Below are 23,330 nucleotides of genomic sequence, written 5' to 3'. Positions count from 1 at the left end.
TTTTAAAGATTTAATTTTATTTATTTTTGGCTGTGTTGGGTCTTTGTTGCTTCACGTGCGCTTTCTCTAGTTGTGGCAAGGGGGGCTACTCTTTGTTGCGGTGCACAGGCTTCTCCTTGTGGTGGCTTCTCTTGTTGTGGAGCATGGGCTCTAGGCACACGGGCTTCAGTACTTGTGGCTTTCAGGCTTCAGTACTTGTGGCTCGTGGGGTCTAGAGTGCAGGCTCAGTAGTTGTGGCACACAACTTGGTTGCTTCGCGGCATGTGGGATCTTCCCAGGCCAGGGATTGAACCTGTGTCCCCTGCATTGGCGGGTGGATTCTTATCTATTGTGCCACCAGGGAAGTCCTGATCTTGTTCTTTTTTTATCATGTGCTATGTATAACATGACATCTTTTTAGGCTATGTGTCCTCTGGATCCTGGGAAGGCCAAAAACTTTTTTGCTAGTGCTTTCTATCAGCTACCTTACAGTTTGAGTTTAGATGTTTGCATTCATAAATTGAGACCTCAGTGGTATGGCTTGGTGAAGAAAGTCACCCCAAATTCAGAAGAAGAGAATGTGTCTTAAATCCCAGGGTAGTAGAAAAAGAGGAATAAAAGATCATTCTGCTCCTAAAAATAGTTTTTCTGTATTAAGTATATTCACTCTGATTCCAAATTCTTTATATGCCTTTCGTATTCTACCACTAAAACTCTGAGCCCCACAGTTGTCACATCATCACATGTTTACTTCCAAAAGCCCACACAGTTACCTGTCTTCCGTGTTCCCCTTTCAAGCCATTGGGTCCTTCTATGCTATTGTCAAATCCAGGAACTCCCTAAAAAATAGAGAATAAAGAGAAAAATTGATAGGCTTTGAAATTTTTTCCTTAAAAATGTAATTTGTGTGTAATACACCAGGTCACCCCCCAAAAAGGTGACGAGAAGGTCAACTCATTTGAAAGCAGAAATAGGCTAAATTATAAACGGTTTACAAATGTTTTCTTTTCCTCCCATGCTTTGCATTATCAGAGGAGAGAGAAGACCTAAGATGAGTGTGTGGGGTTGAAGTGAGAGCTCATGATGGAAGGCAGAGCCCAGGGAAGCAAGGGTGACATGACTTGTGTTTAGGTATTTCTTTCTTGCTACTACCATCTTTCTCTTAACTTCTGGTCTTCTTTCTTGAGGCCTCGGCAAGTTTGTACTTGAGGGTTGGTAGATTTTACTCTCCCCAGCCCTTGGGAGAAGGCAAAGATTTTTTTGTTTTGTTTGTTTTTATTGAAGTATAGTTGATTTACAATGGTGTGTTAGTTTCAGGTGTACAGCAAAGTGATTCAGTTATATATACATATATATCTATTGTTTTTCAGATTCTTTTCCCTTATAGATTATTACAAAATATTGAGTAGAGTTCTTTGTGCTATACAGTAGGTCTTTGTTGGTTATCTATTCTATATATAATAGTGTGTATATGTTAATCCCAAACTCTTAATTTGTCCGTCCCCCACCTTTCTCCTTTGGTAGCCATAAGTTTTTTTTCTATATCTGTGGGTCAAATGTAACTAAATTCATTTATATCATTTTTTTTAAGATTCCACATATAAGTGATATCATATGATATTTGTCTTCTCTTTCTGACGTACTTCACTTAGTATGAAAATCTCTAGGTCCATCCATGTTGCTGCAAATGGCATTATTTTATTCTTTTTTGTGGCTGAGTAATACTGAAGGCAAAGGTCTGTAACGGGTTCCACCACAAGAACAAGAGGACCCTGAACAGCGCTGAGGACTGTACCTGCCGCCCACCCTCTCTTTCTCCTCCTGGGTCCTTGGCCGCCTTCTAACCTCATTTGCTCATTCCTACTTTTCTGGTTTTCAGAAAATCCTGTAATCTTGAGTTTTTCTCAATATTTATACAAATGTTCCAGCAGGAACTCATTGAAAACAGGCACACATTATGGGATGTTATCCTTGGCAGGCCAAACTGAAAGCTTTCTATCTTGGGTAGTTAGGACCACAAACAGAGCAGCCATGATGCCTGGACGATCAATTGAGCCAGTCAACTCGTCAAAGCTCTAGTAAATGGAGAGAGAATGGCAATTATCCAGTCCTGATGAGAGCCAGCTGCCTGGCTGTTTGGCTGATAGCAGATTAGATGACCTTCATCAATCAATAAGTAATTTGAGATCACCAACAGGGACACAGCATCATTCCAGATACATCAGAAGCTTTTTAAACAAGCAGTTCCTACACTCACAGAGCTTATAGGCTAACAGAGTGAAAAAGATGGGCTTAGAATTTACTTTATAACTGATAGCACTAAAACTTACATGAATAAATATTTCTCTCCCCCACATACCAAAGCCAAAGATTATTTTCTTATGTCTTCTGTTTTACCCTTAGATTTAAATATTTGTTAAGTTTTCCAGGCAGGTATACCTAAATTACAATATTAAAGAATTGTATTTTCATGAGAAAAGTGAGGAAGGAAAAGGAAGGTAAAGTCTAAAATTTTCTTTCACTGGGTGTATACACTTCTTACTATAGTCCAACTCTGCACTATTTAATTGAAGAGATGACATAAAAAAATCATATAGCAGCACATTGTACAGAACAGAATGTTTCACTTTCTATATGGACCAGCTGTGTGGTCAGTCTGAATATGATCTGGCCAATTTTATGAAATTGGACAAAAGAGCATCATCTAATACAAATTTTTGATTAAACACGGGCTTCTAATAATAATATGCTTTAGAATTATGAACATTACTAAGCTCTGTAGCTCAGACAAATGAGCTAGCTCAGTTTCCCCCCAAGATTACATGAGATTTAACCATACCAGTGCTTTCTTAGGTCAGCTCCCAAGGCGATAGAAATAAAAGCAAAAGTAAACAAATGGGACCTAATCAAACTTATAAGCTTTTGCACAGCAAAGGAAACTATTGACAAAATGAGAAGAAAACCTACGGACTGGGAGAAAATATTTGCAAATGATGTGACTGACAAGGGCTTAATTTCCAAAATATATCAACAGCTCATACAACTCAATAACAAAGAAACAAACAACCCAATCAGGAAATGGGCAGAAGACCTAAATAGACATTTCTCCAAAGAAGACATACAGATGGCCAACAGGCACATGAAAAGATGTTCAACATTGCTAATTATTAGAGAAATGCAAATCAAAACTACAATAAGGTATCACCTGACACTGGTCAGAATGACCATCATTAAAATGTCTACAAATAACAAATGCTGGAGAGGGTGTGGAGAAAAGGGAACCCTCCTACACTGTTGGTGGACATGTAAATTGGTGCAGCCACTATGGAGAACAGTGTGGAGGCTCCACAGAAACTAAAAATACAGTTGCCATATGATCCTGAAATCCCACTCCTGGGCATAAATCAGGCATAATTCAAAAAGATACATGCACCCTAATGTTCATTGTGGCACACTTTTTAATAGCAAAGACGTGGAAGTAACCTAAATGTCTATCCACAGATGAATGGATAAAGAAGATGTAGTATATATACACACAATGGAATAACCACTCAGTCATAAAAGAGAATGAAATAATGCCATTTGCACCAACATGGATAGACCTAGAGGTTATCATACTAAGTAAAGTAAGTCAGAAAGAAAAAGAGAAATATCATGTGATACCACCTATATGTGGAATCTAAAATATGATACAAATGAACTTATCTATGAAACAGAAACAGACTCACAGACATAGAGAACAGACTTGTGCTTGCCAAGTGGCGGGGGGTGGGGTGGTGGTGCTGGTGGGGGGGATGGAGTGGGAGTTTGGGATTAGCAGATGCAAACTATTATATACAGAATGGATAAACAACAGGATTCTACTGTCTAGCACAGGGAACTATATTCAATATCCTGTGACAAACCATAATGGAAAACAATATGAAAAAGAATGTGTGTGTGTTTGTAAATATATATATAATAATGTAATAATATATATATATAAATCACTTTTCTGTACAGCAGAAAGTAACACATTATAAATCAACTATAATTCAATAACATACATTTAAAATACATTTAAAAATTTAGGTCAAAATGGGAAATTTCAAACAAACAAACTAGCTTTTACGTGATCAAAAATTCTCTCTGAATAAGCACAGATTTTCAGGAATTTGTGCCATTTGTGCGTGTTCTATTGATTCTATCAGCCTTGTTGTCCCCAGTTTTTTTCCACAATGGTAACCCACTAAAAAACACACAGAAAAAAGCAGATTTGCCTTTGATTTGAGATATATATTCCCAAGTGTCTGGGAAGAGTTATTATGCATTGAAAAACCATCTGAAGTAAGTATATAGTGACAACACATCACAGGGAAGATACAGTGGGTTGAATTTTCAGCCATCTCAAAGTCATAGAACACTTCTCTTTAGATAAAAATGCTTTTACATTATTCAGATTCTTTTAAAGGTGTTACACAATCATCCAGACAACTAGGGGGAATTCTGATTGAAGTGAAGTACAATTTTATGGCAATACCCCAAGTGAATTTTTAGCCATCATATACCAATGACTGAAATGTCTTTATGTTTGAACTACTATTTCTTAATTATACTTATTTGTGGATAGATTTTTGTTTCTGATTAGACACTTTGAGGTTGTTTGAAACTCTCAGGTCACCAGATTATTATCAGATGTCACTTAGTAAACAATGTTGTCTTCAAGTGAAAATTCTTCTGCTTTTTAAACAAAGTTATCTTCAATGTATACATAACATTTATATTTGTCAATATATTTTGTACCAAATTCTTTCTCTGATCAACCCACTGTATACTGGAGGAGGAGTCATTAAAGACAAAGTCCTGTGACATTCCCAGTTGCCTTTCATACTTATCAGCACTTGGTATTGTCAGTTTTATAAATTTTAGGCTTTCTAATGAGTGTGGTACACTGCTCTGGTACATTGATGGCGAGAGTGTAAATTAGTACAAAAATTTTGGAAAACTGTTTGGCTGTAAAGAAGCTGAACATAGGCGTACAAGTTATCATCCAGACGTTCTACTCTTAAAGTATAGACCCAACAGAAATGTGTACAAAAGACCTGTACAAGACTGTTCATAGCAGCACTATTTATAAAAGCTATATCTGGGAACAACTCAAATATCTATCAATAGCATAATGGAGAAATAGATCACAATATATTCACACAATGGAATATTATACAGCAATGAGATTGAATAAACTACTGATATTCACAACATGGATTCATCTCACAAGCATATACTTGAGCAAAAGAAGCCAGAAACTGAAGAGTGTATTCTATATGATTCCACTGAAAAGTTCAATAGCAGGCAAAACTAATTTATGGTCCTGGGATAGTGATTACCTTAGGGAGGGCTGGTAGTGATTGGAGTAGACCTGAGAGGGTTTCTGGGATGCTCTACTGTTGTCTAATGTTCCATTTCTTTACCTGAGTGGTGAGTGCACAGGTGTATTTATATTCATCAAGCTATGCATTTATAATTTGTGTACTTTTCTGATGCATGTTACAGCTTAACAATAAGTTTGAGAGATTTAACAAATAGCATGGTGATTATAGACAGCAATACTGTATCATATACTTCAAAGCTGCTAAAAGACTAGATCTGCCCATATCCTCAAGTCCATTCTCTAGTAGGTCTGTGTCTTTATGGCAGGGTAAGATGTGACAAAGTGAGAGAGTGGCATGGACATATATACACTACCAAACATAAAATAGATAGCTAGCAGCCACATAGCACAGGGAGATCAGCTCGGTGCTTTGTGACCACCTAGAGGGGTGGGATAGGGAGGGTGGGAGGGAGGGAGATGCAAGAGGGAAGAGATATGGGAACATATGTATATGTATAACTGATTCACTTTGTTGTAAAGCAGAAAATAACACCATTGTAAAGCAATTATACTCCAATAAAGATGTTAAAAAAAAAAAAAAAGACTAGATCTGGCATGTTCTCACCAGAAAAAAGAAATGATAATTATATGACAAGCTAGAGGACTTAGCTAACACTATGGTGATAATCATAATATATAAATGTATCAAACCAACCCGTCATATACTTAAACTTACAAATGTTATATGTATATAACATTGTACATGCAAATATATCTCAATTTCTAAAACTTTAATAAATGTTTTAAAAAATGCTAAGTCCTAATTCATTGAGGTTTTGGAGACTGATGTGTGGGCATAGTGATCAAAGTCCTGTAGTATTGAGGTCTAATTGGACTCGGCATATCCCCTAGGTTGGCGTGGGTCCTGCTTCTTTTGGTGTAGGTCATGCCTACTCAACTGGGTTGCATCCCCATGACAGCAGGTGTTTGTGGGTCATAAGTTTTGCTTAATGTACTTTTAGTTGGCTTAGATTCAAGGAAATGAAGCTAATATTTTTAATTGAGAAAGACTCTTGGGGAATAGAAAAAAGAGATGTCTTTGTTTCTTTCATTCTGTCCATATTTCAAGATACCCAGAGGAAGATAATGGAATGGAGAATTCCTTCATAGCTCTGAAGCACAAGGACAGTTCTGAATATGTAGTCTCAAAAAATACATGTGCAAACAATGTGCAAGGTCTTCTCACTATCCATACTCATACTATATATAAATAGGATCAGGCACAAGAGACCTACTTTTAAAATTCTAAACAATTGTGCCCATGATGATTTCATTTCAGGACTGCTATTGTAGTACCTTCAAGTGGGCTCTCTTTCCCTATCAGAAGTGCTGATGGGAAACAAGCCCTGACGTGACGTTAGTTTGCAGCCCCCCAGTCCCAGCACTTACAGGGTCTCCACACAGGCCCTTTGCTCCATGGTCACCAGGAATCCCTCTCTCTCCTGGGATTCCCTAAAGTTAACACAAATCAGAAGAAGGACAAGATAAGAATTTTAAATAACATTAATAAAAACAAAGAACTTATCTTCTCCCTGATTTGAATTATTAAATATTTTCCTGCTAAAGTTACTTTGAAACTAGAAAGAGGAACAACTAATAGTTTCAGGCATCGTACAAATACTTTAAAAGTGACCTCAAGTATTTGCCACAGTGGTGAACACTCTGTTCCAGACACATTTGTTGTCTTGTTCAGTTTTTACAACTACTTTATGTGGCAGGTATTGTTTTTTATTTTTCTTTTGATGAGGCAGCTGAGATTCAGAGAGATTATCCATTTTCCCCAAAGGGGTTGCATCAGCTAGAAAGTGGGTTCTTGACTCAGCTGTTCACACTCTCAAGACAGATAAAGTGGACGGTGGAAGTATGGCTGCTGCTGGAATTTGTTCCAGATGGGAAGGGATGACAGACACCTTCAGAGTGCTGCCGACCCCAAGGCTCTCACCAATACCCTGTGACTGTTCTTAGTATCGTAGCTTCTTTTCAAGATTACCCCCAGTTCTTCACTTTTCTCTGTATCTATCCCCTTTGCCATGAAACTCTACAGTGCCTTCCAACTGTGGTGGGGTAAGATTCCCTACCCCTGAGTTTGGCTGTGACTTGATCTGGCCAACAAAAAGAGATGCAAATGTCGCCATGAGAGCTCCAAGCCTAGGCCCCAAGAAGCCTTGAGAGAGCTTGTGTGTTTCTACTTGCTCCCTTGTTCTTCTGCCACAGCCATGAAAAGGTCATGGTCAACATGGCCAGGCAGCTCTCCAGTCCCAGAAGGAGGATAAGAGACAAGTGAAACAAAGCCCCCAGCCAACCTAGAGACACATGAGCGAAGGTCAGCCATGCTCAGCCTTGATCAGCTGAACTTCTCAGACACAAAATAAATAAATGTTTATTGTTGCATGTGATTGAGGTCTTGTGATCATTACAAAGCAATTTTGTGGCCCTAGCTGACTGATATACCTGGGGTAGCTGTTTTACTGTTAATCACACCTTTAATTCCCAGCACAGTTTTCACGTTGTCCCTTTATTGAATACCTACCTGGGCTCCTTCATCTCCTTTTTCTCCTTTTGCTCCTGGAAGACCATTTTCACCCTAAAGACGGAGAAGAATAAACTCAAATTCCCATTTTCTTGGTGAGAAATAGCTCAGAACGGTTTTCATGGTACAAAGAGAAGGCTCTACCTGTTCTCCATTTAACCCATCAATTCCACTTTCCCCAACTTCTCCCTGAAAAGACAGATGCGATCAGAATAGAGTGCATTGCATTTATGTGGAAAGAAGCCAGACACCAAACAAAAAGTCTAACTTTGTGTTCCATATACAGGCTCTTTGCTAGGCTGGCCCTGGGTTCTATCAAAGATTACTGAGTCACAGAAACTCAACAAATAATATACATTGCCTGCAATAAAAGGCAAGAGTAAACAAAATGAAATGGTTAGCAATAAAAAAGGAAGGTCAACAGAAACTTCATTTGTGCAATCTACTGGTCAATCATCTCAAAAATAAAAACATTTCTAGATAACAGATGGGAAGATAAATGATATTTGGTACGATACCTCCTGTCCATTTAGTCCCCTGTTTCCCTGAAAATAGAAATGACAGTAGGGGTTAGCGTAGGAAGAAGAAATTAATGTTGGGAAGACTTCACAGTGTCTTACGTGACCCTTACCTTAGGACCTTTGGCACCATAGCATCCTTTAGTACCTTGCTCTCCCATTGGTCCGGTTGCTCCTCTTTCCCCCTGAGAAAGAGCACATATTCAGGTAAGCTTTTTCTATTGTCATCTGGAATCTGTCTTGGAGGTTTGACAGTTTTTGTGTTGGAAAAAAATTTGCAACTACTCATGGTTTACAACTCAGAATTCATGCTTATAAAAACTGAGAATGCAAGTGAATCAGAGCCACTCTGATGACAGCTGTTTGTGTTGGATCCCACCTGGATACTTCCCAGGGTGGGGTAGTATCTAAATAAAACAGACATGCAAACAACTGGCTGCTAAAATGCATTCTCAAGGTTTCAGGAGATATTCCAGGAACAGATAATGAATAATTGGTGAGACATCAGAGCAGGATGCTCTAGGTATGGTCTAAGCAAGAGGCAGATTTTTAGACCAAATTCCATCTCCCTTCTCTCTTTCTCTCTTAAACCAAGAACTGCTCCTGCAATCCTTGTCTTGGTAACCCCACCAGTCTGTGCAGTCTTGTGAGCTGGAAACAAAGATGTCATCCTCAGCATCTCTCTCTCCAAGTCGTCACCAAGTTACGTCCACTCAACCTCCTTAACATATCTATTCATACTGCCCTAAACTAAGATTGGGACCTCTTTGTCTTGCACCTACTACTGCAAGACTTCTACCTGCAATCCTTACCTTATCATCTTCCGTGATGTTGCCTGATCATGCTTTCTAAACCCATACCCTAACCATTTTTAGTCCTGTGCTTAACATCATTGAATTATGCCCATCAATTGGAAGACACCTTCTAAGTCTTCCACAGGGTATTCAAGACACCCAGTACTCTGGGTCTTGCTTGCCATACAACCTCCTCTCATGGTCCTGGGTTCTGGCCATGTTGACCATATGTTATTCTGCAAATACACAGTTCTCAGTTACACACACTTGATCACACTATTCTCCCTGTAGTAGAATGTTCTTCCCACAAACTTTGCCTAGAGAAAGTTCTATCTGTGATTCAGATGCCTGCCTAACCATCAACCCCTGTCTACAGTCTTCCTCTCCCAAGCCCTAACTGTCACCAGGGCTGTTACCTGACTCTGTTAGGTATTTGCACGGCCACACTCTATCACATTGCACCGCTTTATACCTCTAGCAGAGTCCTTGTGTATAAGGACTGGAACTACTGTTGTCTCATTTGCCTTTCCACTACTCTGGAAATTACCTGAGATAGGAGCCATAGTTTTTCTTCTCTTTCTTTACTTTTATTTCTAGGGCCTGGCACTGTGCCTGGCACATGGTAAGGCATCTTAATATATATTTGTTAAATGAATGATGAGTGCATTTATGAGTGAGGTCTTTGATAAATAATGTGGTAAATTGTAAGATACTTAATATACACTTGTTAAATGCATGGATGGATGGAAGGAAGGAAGGAAGGAAGGAAAGAAGGAAAGATAGATGGATGAACAGATGCAAGAAAGGGTGAAGTCTTTGACAAGCAGTGTGGTGAGTTGGTTTACTCAAGCAAAATGGATCAGAAAGGGGGAAATGGCAGTGATTTGACTCCCTCAGTGAAAAAGATAACTTTTGCATTGAGTTTATTATACAATGTTGGTGGATAGTCAAAGAGGAGACAGTAGGTTAATAAAACACTTGTGACCACCAGAAGCCTGATGAAGATTAGGAAAGACCTCAGACTTTGTCTACGAATCCTTAGAACTTGACTTTTCTTGCTTCCTTCTGAATTGACACAAAGATTTCATATTATAGATATGTTCTTAGGAATAAATGGAGCTGGAAAAAACCTTGACTTACAGCAATGCCTTCCTCTCCCAGGTAGCCTTTACTGCCTTTAAAACCTGGGGGTCCCTGGAAATAAGGAAAGGAAGGATACATTAGCACTCCATAGACCAAAACCCAGAGGTAATCAAGCAAAATTCTTCAACTTTACAGTTTTACTTTATGTAGAATAGTATGATTTTGAAAAAAACGGTTCCCCCTCCATAACCTAAGCTGCATTTATACACATAAAAATAAATGGAATTTTGAGACAAGTATCCAGATAACTCACGGGTGTGTGTGTGTGTGTGTGTGTGTGTGTGTGTGTGTGTGTGTGAATCATAATATTTTCCATAACTCTCTCAGGTGTTATATATAGAGCTGGAGTTTTTTTTCTAGACAAGCATTCAAATGAATACAGCTATAGTTGCTTCTGACAAACTAGAATTATCCTCTTTTCATTAAAAAGTTCTTTTTGAGGATTTATGCTACACATAAAATAGACCACACACATTTCTTTCCATTGTTCTTTTCTGAGACCTGTTTTAAAAAAATTCTACCATTCTTGGGACTTCCCTGTTGGTGCAATGGGTAAGATGGCGTGCTCCCAATGCAGGGGGACCCGGGTTTGATCCCTGGTCAGGGAACTAGATCCCACATGCATGTCGCAACTAAGAGTCCACATGCCACAGCTAAGGGGCCCACCTGCTGCAAATAAGACCCGGTGCAACCAAATAAATAAATAAATATTAAATAAATAAATAATTTTAAAATTCTGTCATTCTCTTTACATGAAATCAAAGCATTCAGGAAATAATTAGCCCAAAAACTTTCTTCAGAGAGACATCCATGGTGATTTGAAACTTATAGTGCTATCTATAAATTATTCAATAATCAAACACACATGTAAATAAGCAGTATTGAAATTGTTAAACATACCCATAGTATTTTTATACATATTTGAACATTTCCTCAAGCCCAAAATCATATTTTTACATACACAAATCTGTTGTTAGTTATTGTTTTTATGCTTGGCCTGTTTTACTTGGCAACATTTTGGTCTGGCTAGAGCTGAATGAAACATCTTAGTGTCTCTTGCTATGACAGGGTGATCTGATCTAGCTTTTCAGCAGACTGTACAACCTATTCCCTACTTTATTTAAATTCCTCTGCTTCCATTAAAAGTGGAAATTGAAATAACTCGTCAGTATTCAGGAGGTTTTCATTATTCAACATGAGAGATCACAGTTTATTTTTCTGCATCATGGTCATCACTGCCAGAACATGGGATAAGCAATGATCTCTGCAGTTTTTCTCTTGATACTTGCATAGAAAGGTTTTTTAAAGTATCCAATTTAGAAAGCCAAGAAAAAGCTATCTAATTTGACATATAAGAAGAGGAGTATGACATATAAGAAGAGGAGCTTCTACCTAGAAGCTAAAAACATCCCTTATTTCTACCTAAACTTGGGTCTGAAAAACATATTGTATTCAAATAAAGTAAGCCATGATTGTAACTAAAATCACCTTTTTCCCTGCTGGTCCAGGGTCTCCCACTGTGCCATCTCCTCCAATGCACTTGCAGAATAAACAGCAGCATGTCCTTTCTGCAACACTGACCTTGGGGAGGGTAGGAATACATTACATTTGGTGGCATCGCTTCCCAAAATCACACACCACAAAAGCTCAGGGATGTGATTTGAGAAGCCTGTTCACCACTCAAGTGACAGTGATCTGGAGAGGATGCAGGAGACATTCTTTACCTTCCATCTTTCCTTCTGTGATCTGCACCATACAAGGAATTCAGAATCAACTCAAAGACGTTTTGTGTTCTCAAAAAGGCATCAGTTTAGCCATGGCCAATTCATTGCACACTGATTTATTAATGAGATCTCCTGTGCCCACACCATCCCAGCACTGACCATTGTATTGTTAATTACCCTATATAATTCTGCCCCTAATATTTTGTTCAATAAAATGAATACATGCTGTTTTCTCCTTTTCCTGTTTTATGAAATCTTTGTATGCCGGAGGATATAGACAGTGTTCAATGTCACACTGCTTGGCGTGGAGTTCAATGATCGACACTTCCAGAACAGTTTGTGTGGGACAGGATTTCAAAGACACCAATTACATGTCCAACATTTCAGAAGCACTTGCTGTAGAGGGTGGGCACGTGAAGAGATTTTATACTCTGGTCACATTTTATAGTCTGGCCAAAATAAAATGTTTTTTTGGCAAAAAAATTTGAGTGAATTTCATCCTGCACCTAGTTAGTCATCCCCTAAAAAATGTACATATTCCACTGCATTTTTACAATTAACCCACAAGATTTATTTTTATGAAAATTCTGCTTGCAATAAATACTATGCTTTGCCTTAGTGGGGTAGAATCAATCTTTGTGTTGAGAAGTTTCCTATCAAAATTCTAGTGTGATTAAAAAATGAAAATGTTTTGTTATAATCACTTAGCAACTTCCCCTCTTTAATTGTTTCTTATTATATAGTTTCTTTTCTGACATTAGAAAACTCTCTGTTTTTTTCCCCTGAAAACCCAATAAAACTTGAAATGTGTGAAACCAAATAACAACAACAAAATGGATTCTGTGATTTCATGTTAGATGATATCAATTTTCTTTGCATCACTAAAATCCTACAGCATCAACTCTTTTACTATTAACATTAAAACTGGCTATTTCTAAAATTAAAATTTTCTTATACAGTGTTGCATTTATGTGATATCTAAAAAGTAATAGGCTTGTTTGAAGAATAACTTCCTCCCTCTATGGATTACCAATTTGAAATTACACATTTCAAAGAGCAGTAGACACAAAATTTTTTTTGTAAAGTAGACACCGTCTTCCCATGTAGAAAGGAATTACAACAAAAATTCCATATTCTCTAAGTAATTATTTTTATATAATTACTACACTGAACACACTGTCACATATCTATATACAAACTCTATAGGCAGAAAGTAGCAGGAGCTAGAACCTTATTGGAAAGTATCTTGATATGCTGATTACAGATTTTATAAATTATAAGCAAATTACAAATTATCAGCCATTCATTAAAGGTGAAAGTAGTGCTAGATATCTTGGTAATATTTCACCAATAGTTGAATTCTTGTATGTTTCTGAAAGAAATAGGATTGCGATGCATCTTATCTAGGTGTTAGGTTCTAAAAATAGATCATAAAGCAAAAATCTCTGTCAGTCAAGACAACTTTTAAAAAACTTTTCATTCTAAAGTACATCATAGGAGGTCTATCATCATATCACTAGTTTTTCTTCCAGATTGGATGAGATGCTCTTTTCTTAGTTGAACTCTCAATGGATTTGGCTCTCGTTCACAGGTCATGTTGCAGAGAAAACACACATCTTTTTTTTTTTTTAAATTTTTATTGGAGTATAGTTGATTTACAATGTTGTGTTAGTTTCGGGTGTACAGCAAAGTGAATCAGTTATACATACACATATATCCATTCCTTTTAAGATTCTTTTCCCATAGAAAAGAATCTTCAGAGTAGCGTTCCCTGCGCTATACAGCAGGCTCTTATTAGGTATCTATTTTATATAGAAAACACACATCTTAAACAGAAGAATGATATTCAGTGTGGTGAGTCATGGCACTTAGGATCTGCAAGGGACGTGAAAACTGGCTGGCTGAGGGAGCAGCCGAGTCACCCCTACTGGTCAGACACTCTTGGGCACTTATGTTTATTGACTGTAATTTGGGCAGGATTGTAGGTGCTATTTAGTTTCTTCTTCTTTTTTTTTTTTTCCCAAGCATATAAATTAAACATGCTTTCAGACATAGGAAACCAACTTATGGTTACCAAAGGGGAAAGTGGGGGGGGAAGGATAAATTATGAGTTTGAGATTAACATATACATACTATATATAAAATAGATAACCAACAAGGACCTACTGTATAGCACAGGGAACTATACTCAATACTTTGTAATAACCTATAAGGGAAAAGAATCTGAAAAGAATATATATATATATATATATATATATATATATATATATATATATATATAAAACTGAATCACTTTGCTGTAACCTGAAATTAATACGACATTGTAAATAAACTATATTTCAATAAATAAATAAATAACAACAACAAAAAGAAACACGCTTTGACATCTGTCTACTATATTACATTTCTTTCAAAACACCCTCTTATTTGGGCTTTGCACGAAATCAGAAAAGCCTGACTTCACTCCCAAATGAACAAAATTAGTTCAAATTCGTAAGCCTAAATATGAAGCCTATATACAAAACAAATAGAAAGTTTAAACTCACCAGCTTTTTCTGAATAACTTACCAGGTGCTTTGACAGTCGGCTCCCAAGATCCCTCATCTCAAGAGTGAGCTGTGTCCTGTACTCAAATCCTTTCCCAAATTCAATGTAGAGAAGGTCAGCCAGGTCATTGGAATTGGTGGCTCCATCCAGAGCAACTGTGATGAGGGCATTCAGGCCTAGCCAACACAGTTGACAATTCTCCAGGTGAGGGGACTTTGGTTACTTTAATCTTTTTGCATATGTATCTAAGTTGTTATTCCAGGAAACCAGTTGCAAGAGGAACACTCATTTTACTGTCCACTTCCCCCAACCACACACTGTAAAACTGTCAAGTGACAAGACCATCATCAGAGAACAAAAGGAATTCCATTTTTCAAAATAAACTAAATTGGAGAATAATTTATATAATAAATTATAACAGATCCTTGAGTTCTCTATGATATGAAGTAAGATAGTGAGTTTAAAAGAGTCCACAGAGAAAAGGGAACCCTCCTACACTGTTGGTTGGAATGTACATTGATGCAGCCACTATGGAAAACAGTATGGAGGTTCCTCAAAAAACTAAAAATAGAGATAACATATGATCCAACAATCCCACTCCTGGGTATATATCTGGAGAAAACTCTAATTCAAAAATATACATGCACCCCAATATTCATAGCAGCACTATTCACAATAGCCAAGACATGGAAGCATGGAAGTAAATGTCCATCAACAGATGAATGGATATAAAGAAGATGTGGTACATATATATATATATATATATATATATATATATATATATATATACACACACACACACAATGGAATATTATTCAGCCATAAAAAGAATGAAGTAATGCCATTTGCAGCAACATGGATGGACCTAGAGATTATCATAATAAGTGAAGTCAGAAAGAGAAAGACAAATACCATATGCTATCACTTATATGTGGAATCTAAAATATGATATAAATGAACTTATTTACAAAACAGAAACAGACTCGCAGACATAGAAAACAAATTTATGGTTACCAAAAGGGAAAGGGGGTGGGGGAGGGATAAATTAGAAGTTTGGGATTAACAGATTAAAAACTTCTATATATAAAATAGATAAACATCAAGGTCCTACTGTATAGCACAGGGAATTATATCCAATATCCTGTAATAAACCATGATGGAAAAGAATCTGAAAAAGAATATATCTATATATATCTAAATCACTTTGCTGTACACCAGAGACTAACACATTGTAAATCAACTATATTTCAATAATAATAAAATAATAATGAAGAGTCCATAGAGCATGCTAAAGCACAGAGGAATTCATATGTCAAGAAAGGGAGTGTTCTAAATTTTTGCCACTTGAAGGGGAGATCCTTGGAGCAGCAGCAGTGCCTTCACCCGGAAGCTCATCAGAAGTGCAGAATCTCAGGCCCCACTCTAGACCCACAGAATCAGAATCTGTATTTTAATAAAATCCCCAGGTGATTCATATGCACATTAAAGTTTGAGAAGCACAGCTCTAAATGACAATCCAGTTGGAATTATAGGTACAAGAGACAGTAAAGGACCCCTTGTCAGGCAATCAGGAACAAATGTCATATAAGCAACCAGAGCTGTGGCTCATAGGCTTGGAAGTTTATAGAATACTTCAAATAAAACTTTTAGAGACTAACAAAAGGTTGACTTATTTTGCAAAGTAAGGACATTAAATGATGATAGTAATAAACCTGGCAATCATTAGGGTGGAGGTAACCATGGCAACAAATGTGCTCTCATTTATTAATAATTACTATGTGCCTGGAAGTCGCCTAAGTGCTTTACATGCATTATCTTATTTGTAAGATACAAGCACAACATTATAGGTAAGTGCGATTACAGCTCTATTTTACAAACAAGCAAAGGTTTACCCCAGACAGCCTGACTCCAAAGCCTACACTCAGAGTGCATTTTAATAACAAAAATGTACGAAGGACATAATCATAAAGAGCAGTCCTAAAGTTGAATAAATTTAGTTTTATGAAAACATGACTATATTGGCATAACTTTTCTCATTTTATTAGGGATAGGTGAAGAATTCTTTGGATGGGACCTAAAAACCAATGGCTCAGAATAGATAAAGAATGTTCAAGGACTTGGCAGAGTTGAGTGCGTTCTTATATGATAGAATTATGACTCTGAGAGGAAGAGGAGAATGAAGAGAATACAGTTTCAGGGACAGAGTGGGAGGCTCAAGTTCTAAGAGATGCAAACAGTGTGGTTGCTGAAGTGGAATAAAGGAAGAATCACCAAAGAGTAAGATGACCAACTTGTCCTGGTTGGCCCGAACTTTCCTGGTTTTAGTGCTGACAGTCTCTGACTTGTCTCAAGCAAACAAAGACAGCTTGTCACTCTTCCAAGAGTGAGAAGGATGGGGAGAAGGGCGATGAGGGCTGGGAGAGGCAATGAAGAATGCTGAGTTCATCAACTGGCGTTTAATGATGAAAAGAAGGCATGCCAGTGGGTCTATCTATAAGGGAAAAAGATCTCACATCTGATTTTTCTTATAAGTTCCAGGAAATGTAAAAGTTTAATAAGAGTTATGAGAACCATGGGATTGTTTATTTGCAGAAAATATGCATATAACTATAATTTGTAACTGCTTTTCTCAGGATGGAGGACTTGATCCTTTCAGACTCATCCAGTACATGAGTCATATGATCTTAAATAGTATCTTCAATTCCTAAAAAATGAATTAAGAAAGAAAAGATTTCAAAAATTGGAAGAATAAAGAATCACTGAGAAGATTCTAGAGTACTGGATTTTTTAAAATGAAGAAACTGATTCATACCCCAATCCACATGGATTAAAGTGATATCCATCATTGAGAATACTTTTCTCCTGGTCTCCTCTTGTTTCACGGTGATGGCACAGTTTACATGTATAGATTCTGGGCCTCAAGTTAGAGAGGATCTCCTGGGTTAACAGATCCCAGCATCAACTGAAATCGTCTATATTTAGATAAGGGAAGCCAGAGCCAGAGGTGCTCTTTGTTCCTATTGAGAGACATTCGACACTTTTCAAAGAACATTATGGCCCACACTCCTTTATCTTTCCCATTCAAAGATTGTAGCTAGTGTGAGTCCTCCAACTTTTGCCTCTTTTTCAAAGTTGTTTTGGCTATTTTGGCTCCTTTGCATTTCCACATACATTTTGAACCAGCTTTTCTAGATCAACAAATATCCTGCTATGATTTTGACTGCGATTTAACTGAATCTATAGATTTGTTTGGAGAAAATTGAAATTTAACCATATTGAGTCTTTATATCATTGTTTAGTAATTTCAGCAAACAAACAACTATATTTTGTTAAATGTATACCTCAGTATTTCACGTTGTGTGTACATTGTAAATGGCTTTTTAAATTTTGTTTTCCAGTTTTTCGTTAGCATTTGGAAATATAATTGATTTTTGAATATTGAAAAAAAGATTCTAAATTTCTGAGGATATTCAAAATCTAGCTTCTGAAGTTGAAACTCATTTACTAGTTTTTCCTTGGGAGTTGGAAGAAAGAAGATTGGTCTTAGAAATCTGGGTGTTCCGAGAGAAACTTCCTGGAGAAAACTCCGATGTTGTCTGTAAGAGAAACATCTTTCCCCCACAAAAGAAAAGCTGAAGTTGAGAAAACCCTACCCACCCACTCTAGGGTCCTGTTCTCAGTCTTCATTAACTTCTCCACCTCAGATCAGGAAAAAAGCCAAGACTTGACAGAATAAAGGGAAGCAGATTTAGTAAATAAAATAAAAATTCTTACTCTTCAGTTGTGAATTCAGTGAATTCAGCAATTTTTTTTAAAATGGAGGAAAGAGAACCAGACAGAAAAGACAAAATCTAATCAGCCTCTAATAGTTAACCTGGGAGACAGATGTCTTAGGCTAAATTCCCTAGAAGCAGAGCCTGAGATAGCAATTTGGACACACACAATTTATTGAGGAAGCACTCTCTGAAAGAAGGGGACAAAGGTAAGCAGGGTAGGACTGGGGAAGGATCTGAGCAAGACAGTGTTTCAGCTAACATCTAGCGTCAACCTGACCCCTTGGGAACTCTGGAGCATGAGTTACACTACAAAACTGGCGCCACTTTGAGGCAAAGGTCCAAGTCTCTGAACTCTACCTGCTGCCCAGGTGTGGGATGGGGAGTAACATTCCAGGTAAGGTGGCTCCCACTGGCAAAGGGCAGTTCCTCAGAGAAAGGGGAACCTGTGGGTAATGTGTTAGCAGCTGGAGGATGGGGGAACCTGTATGTAAAGGGGTCTGGGTGGAGTACCAATTACATCCACTTATAAGTATTTCTATTTTCAGTCAAACCGGAACATGTGAATGCATTTTTCTTCCACTGATCCATATTATAGTATGAACTGACAATGAGTCAGAATAGGCATTGGTTTCTAAAGTCGAAAGCCTGGTGCCAGAACTTTACAAACTCATAAACACCATAGTTGGTCCATCTGTTATCTGAAGGAAGGAACTGATTATGAAATCCCGAAACATGAGTAAACTTGTCCAACACTGCTTGTAACTCTGGAAACTTTAAGAGTGTTAGAAGAAAATAATCCAACTCTCCCATTCCTTAGTCAAGGAGAAATATACATGGTTCACTTCTGCTGACACTAAAGACATAGCAATATTAGATAATGCGGGGCAAGGGAGACAGGAACATCCTCCAGGAAAGTTTAGGAAGAAGAAATAAGGTAATATGAGAGAAAGGATAGGACACCGTATTCAGCGCTGTTTCATATGGGGAGAGGAAAAAGTAGGTGCCAAAATGCTGTGAGAGCTCATTTGCTCTGCCAAGTGCATCCAGAGGGGAGAGGCTGGCAAATTCAGTGCTATTTGAGTGTCTGGAAATGTAAGAGTTAGAAATGAGTTTTGAGATTATCAAGTTCATCAACACTCCTTTCCCAGTCCTCCCCATGCTTGGTACCTTCTTTTCTAAGTTCATCAGATTTTTGTTCAAGTTTTTCAACATCATCATCCAATCCATCTGAAAATAAGAGAACCACCTAAGAAAGTATTCAAAAAAGAAAAATGAGTAAAAAGGAAGTCATTGCACCAAAGACCAATAAATAAAATAAAACCAAGTTACCTTTCCCCGAGCAGCTGATTTATTCTGAAATGCACCCCACAGAGAACTCAAGAGGTTTGCGTTGAGAAGAGATGGTCTTTTAACTGTTACATCCTTCAAGCTGTTCAGTATGCTTTCACTGTAGATCTCAAACTTGGGGGAATATTTTTCCATGGCATTGGTCACTTGAAAAGCCACACTAACCTGAGTCTCCGTGCCCACCTCACAGCTTACCCCACTGAGGGAACTGATGGCACGTAAGATGTCTTGAAGGTAAGTTTCCATCCAAGACTGACCTTCAAGCAAATTCTGCCCATTCTGCTGAGTTGAGATGTCAAATCCCACCACAATGTCCACAAAGCAATCTAGGATTCAAGGGAAAATCATATCTTATTAGACTAACAAATAGCTTTATTTGACTTGGATGTCATATCTGAATCACGGGACTTGGAATTCTTGTTTCTGTCCCAGTTATAAAGTTGGAAAAAATGAAAGAGCATGAGTGAATAATGGAAGAGGCTCAGAATCACTCTTTCACAAGCTGTTAAAGTGTTACTTTTTTAGCATCTATAAAATCTAGATGATTCTATAATGAAGTTCTGAAAGATTTCATTGTGTCCATTGAGAAAGCTATGTAGTCCCTTAAATAGCTGAAATATGTTGTGGAAATGTTAACAGTCTAAAATAGGAAATTCATATCATGCTATTTATAACTGAGGTCATTCAACAAATATTAAATTATAATTATAAGGGAAATATAAAAAACATTTGAATACAGAAAGTAATTTAGAAAAAATAAATCACAAAAGACTCCTAAAGGAATGATTTTGATGATTTATCTTTCTGAAAAGAATCTTTGATTCCTCTTTTTGTCTCCTAACATCCACTCAGAAAAGAAAAAGTAGAAAGAAAAATAGAGACTCTGTGAGACCCTTTGAGATCTTGCTTGGTTGGAGTTCTTCAAGTGAAGAAACTGGGTACCGAATTACCCATATTCAACCGTGTCAAAGATGGCTTTGTGCTCAGAGCTCAGCCACTCAGGAAGCCAAAGCCACTGCTATTTTGGAGTTTAAGAAATACTTAGAGAAGCATTGCGTTTAAAGTGCTTTGCTCTCATCCTTATTAACTCTAGAGACATTTAAGCACTGGAGAAACTACAAGGGCTTGAAATTTTAAGCTGACCCTCCTAACAGGAAGATAATGAGAAGGGTAAAATCCTATGACATATACACTCTTTTTTCAAGAACTTTTAGGTTGACTAGAAACTTCAACCTTTTCCAGCAAATTACACACACACACAGCTTGCTTGGTAAAATAAGGCATAGGGATGTTTAATTTTAATTTACATTATTTAGAGAAGCAGTTTTTCAGATATTTGTTGTGTAGACAAACGCCCGCCTTCCAGACACACTTGTCAGTTGGGCATTTGCAAGTCTTTGAAACCAAAACAACAGTTTCAGTTCTTAAAACAAGGGACAGGAACTTGATTCACTTTTAATGATAAAAGAGTTGGGTGAGGGAGAAGAAACCTTATTTGATAATCAATTTTCACCATGACATTCAAGGTAAATCAAAGTCATCAAAACATCTGAAAGGTGAGTTTTCTTATTTTACTGTACTTAATTGGAAAATGTCTTCTCCGATACTCAGAAAGTGAGATAAAAAGAAAGGAACTAGTCAGAAGGAAGCACTCGAATATGTCCCTTCCAAACTTCCTCTTAAATCTATATCCTTTCATTTCTATTTTGAGATTGAAAGTTTCACTCTTGGATGAACATTGTTTTAATCCCTGAACAGAAAACCATCCATTCACCAAAACACTTTACTGCCTTCAAGGAAAACAGTCTCTTGTGAAAAAACAAACATTGGCAAATATGCCAAAATGTCATTGAGTGTTCCTGGGAACTGTCCCCTTTAAAAATAAAGCGTTTTAACTTTTTGTCTAGATTACTGAGATTATAAACTCTAGTAAACAAGTTCCTGGTGTTTGTTTAACTAATTCAAATTGACAAATGAGTCCATGATAATGTGATCAAAGGAACGGAATTTGGGGAACAAGTCCAGAGGTGGCAGTCATATGTCTACAATTACATACAATTAGAGAGAGTGGGCCATGCAAATCATGGAATGGCCTTGCAGACTCTGCAGGACATCTGCCCTCAACTCAAGAGGCCTTTGAAGAGGCAGGGATGATTTTGGAAGTGGGCTAGGAAAAAGGCTAAAAGTGGATTTCCAAAGAGAAATAATGAAGGATTGTAGTTATCAATAGGATAACAGGAGTGGGAATCAAAAGGGGGTAATAAATGCAAGGGAAATTAAGAAGGTAATCCATGGGACTGGCTACAGAGGGTGATAAACACAAGTAAACTAGTACTCTGAGAATTTGCCAAATAGCAGTGTGGAACCCTGGATTGGGGAGGCAGAGTTTAGTTTTAGTCCTGTACAGGTCACTTCCGTGTTACTACCAAATAATTTCTGCCAAATCTCTTAACCTCTCCGGGCATTAATTTTCTTGTCTATAAAAATAAGAAGATTATATATTTCAAAATAAAAATACAAAAGAACAGAAAAAAAAAAAGGATTGAACTAGACAGTAATGGTCTCCTGCTAAACCCCAAAGCTGATTTTAATTATCTGACTTATAAAGAAAGTCCTTAATTGGAGTTAATGATGGCAGACTTTTAGTATTAAGAAATACTGTCAAACAAATGAACATATTTATGAAACAGACTCACAGACACAGAGAACAAACTTATGGTTACCAAAGGGGGAACGGGATGGGGGAGGGATAAATTGGATTAGCAGATACAAACTACTATATATAAAGTAGATAAACAACAAGGACCTACTGTACAGCACACGGAACTATATTTAATGTCCTGTAATAAGCCATAATGGAAAAGAATATGAAAAAGAATATATATATATGTATGTATGACTGAATCACTTTGCTGTATAGCAGAAATTAACACAACATTGTAAAGCAACTGTACTTCAATAAAATTTTTAAGAAAAGAAAGAAATACTGTCAAGATGGTAGGGTATATTTTTAAGATTAGAAGACAGATTTTTGAGATTATTTTCCCTTTTCTCAAAAGTTTTTGAGCAAAGGGCAAAGTCGGGCTGTTGACTGTTATTAACTGGGTTAAGAGAAAAATTTCTTTGGAGATTTGAAAGAAGGGGATATCTTAGATGAAAAAAAGAGAAAGAACGATCTAGCAAATATAGTTAGGTGAAGACCTAGTTTATATACCTCCCAGATTGCTTCTGCCCTCCCCCTCCCTCAGTCCCGGCCGCACACACACACAGGAGTTGGACATTTGTCCACTGGAGAGCCTTGGCAGCCGCCATCGCTGGGTCTCCCACACTATGGGGGATGGGCAGGCTTTGACACGGCCTCCATCATTCTCACTGCGGTAGTTCCTCAATGACTCTGGTGCCCACGTCCAACCCAGCTGAACTCACGGGATCTCTGGCCCCTTCCACTACTTCAGCCACAGATACAATGCACTGCTGGCCCCGTATCTGGTTTTCCAAAGGGCTGATAGCACGATGCAGTAGGATGGGAGAGTAAGTCTCCATGGGGTGAACTCTGACCAGT

At 37.5% G+C, this 23,330-nt stretch overlaps 1 protein-coding gene across 1 annotated transcript in view; it reads right to left on the bottom strand.

Annotated features, from left to right (window-relative positions):
- Positions 1-23,330, bottom strand: part of COL6A6 (collagen type VI alpha 6 chain) — a 165,147-nt gene that overhangs the window by 68,253 nt on the left and 73,564 nt on the right. The window contains exons 9-19 of the mRNA XM_082654353.1: positions 19,751-20,094; positions 19,589-19,667; positions 14,667-14,821; positions 11,863-11,955; positions 10,372-10,425; positions 8,551-8,622; positions 8,438-8,464; positions 8,064-8,108; positions 7,920-7,973; positions 6,779-6,841; positions 753-818 (exon numbers count right to left, since the gene is read on the bottom strand). Of these exons, the coding sequence (XP_082510479.1) occupies positions 753-818; positions 6,779-6,841; positions 7,920-7,973; positions 8,064-8,108; positions 8,438-8,464; positions 8,551-8,622; positions 10,372-10,425; positions 11,863-11,955; positions 14,667-14,821; positions 19,589-19,667; positions 19,751-20,094 (1,052 nt within the window). The remainder of the gene's footprint in view (positions 1-752; positions 819-6,778; positions 6,842-7,919; positions 7,974-8,063; positions 8,109-8,437; positions 8,465-8,550; positions 8,623-10,371; positions 10,426-11,862; positions 11,956-14,666; positions 14,822-19,588; positions 19,668-19,750; positions 20,095-23,330) is intronic.

Source organism: Grampus griseus (assembly GCF_964374135.1).
Source record: "Grampus griseus genome assembly, chromosome: 5".
NCBI lineage: Eukaryota > Metazoa > Chordata > Mammalia > Artiodactyla > Delphinidae > Grampus > Grampus griseus.
Note: the sequence above shows the minus strand (reverse complement) of the source record. Positions and strands in the feature narration are given on the sequence as shown.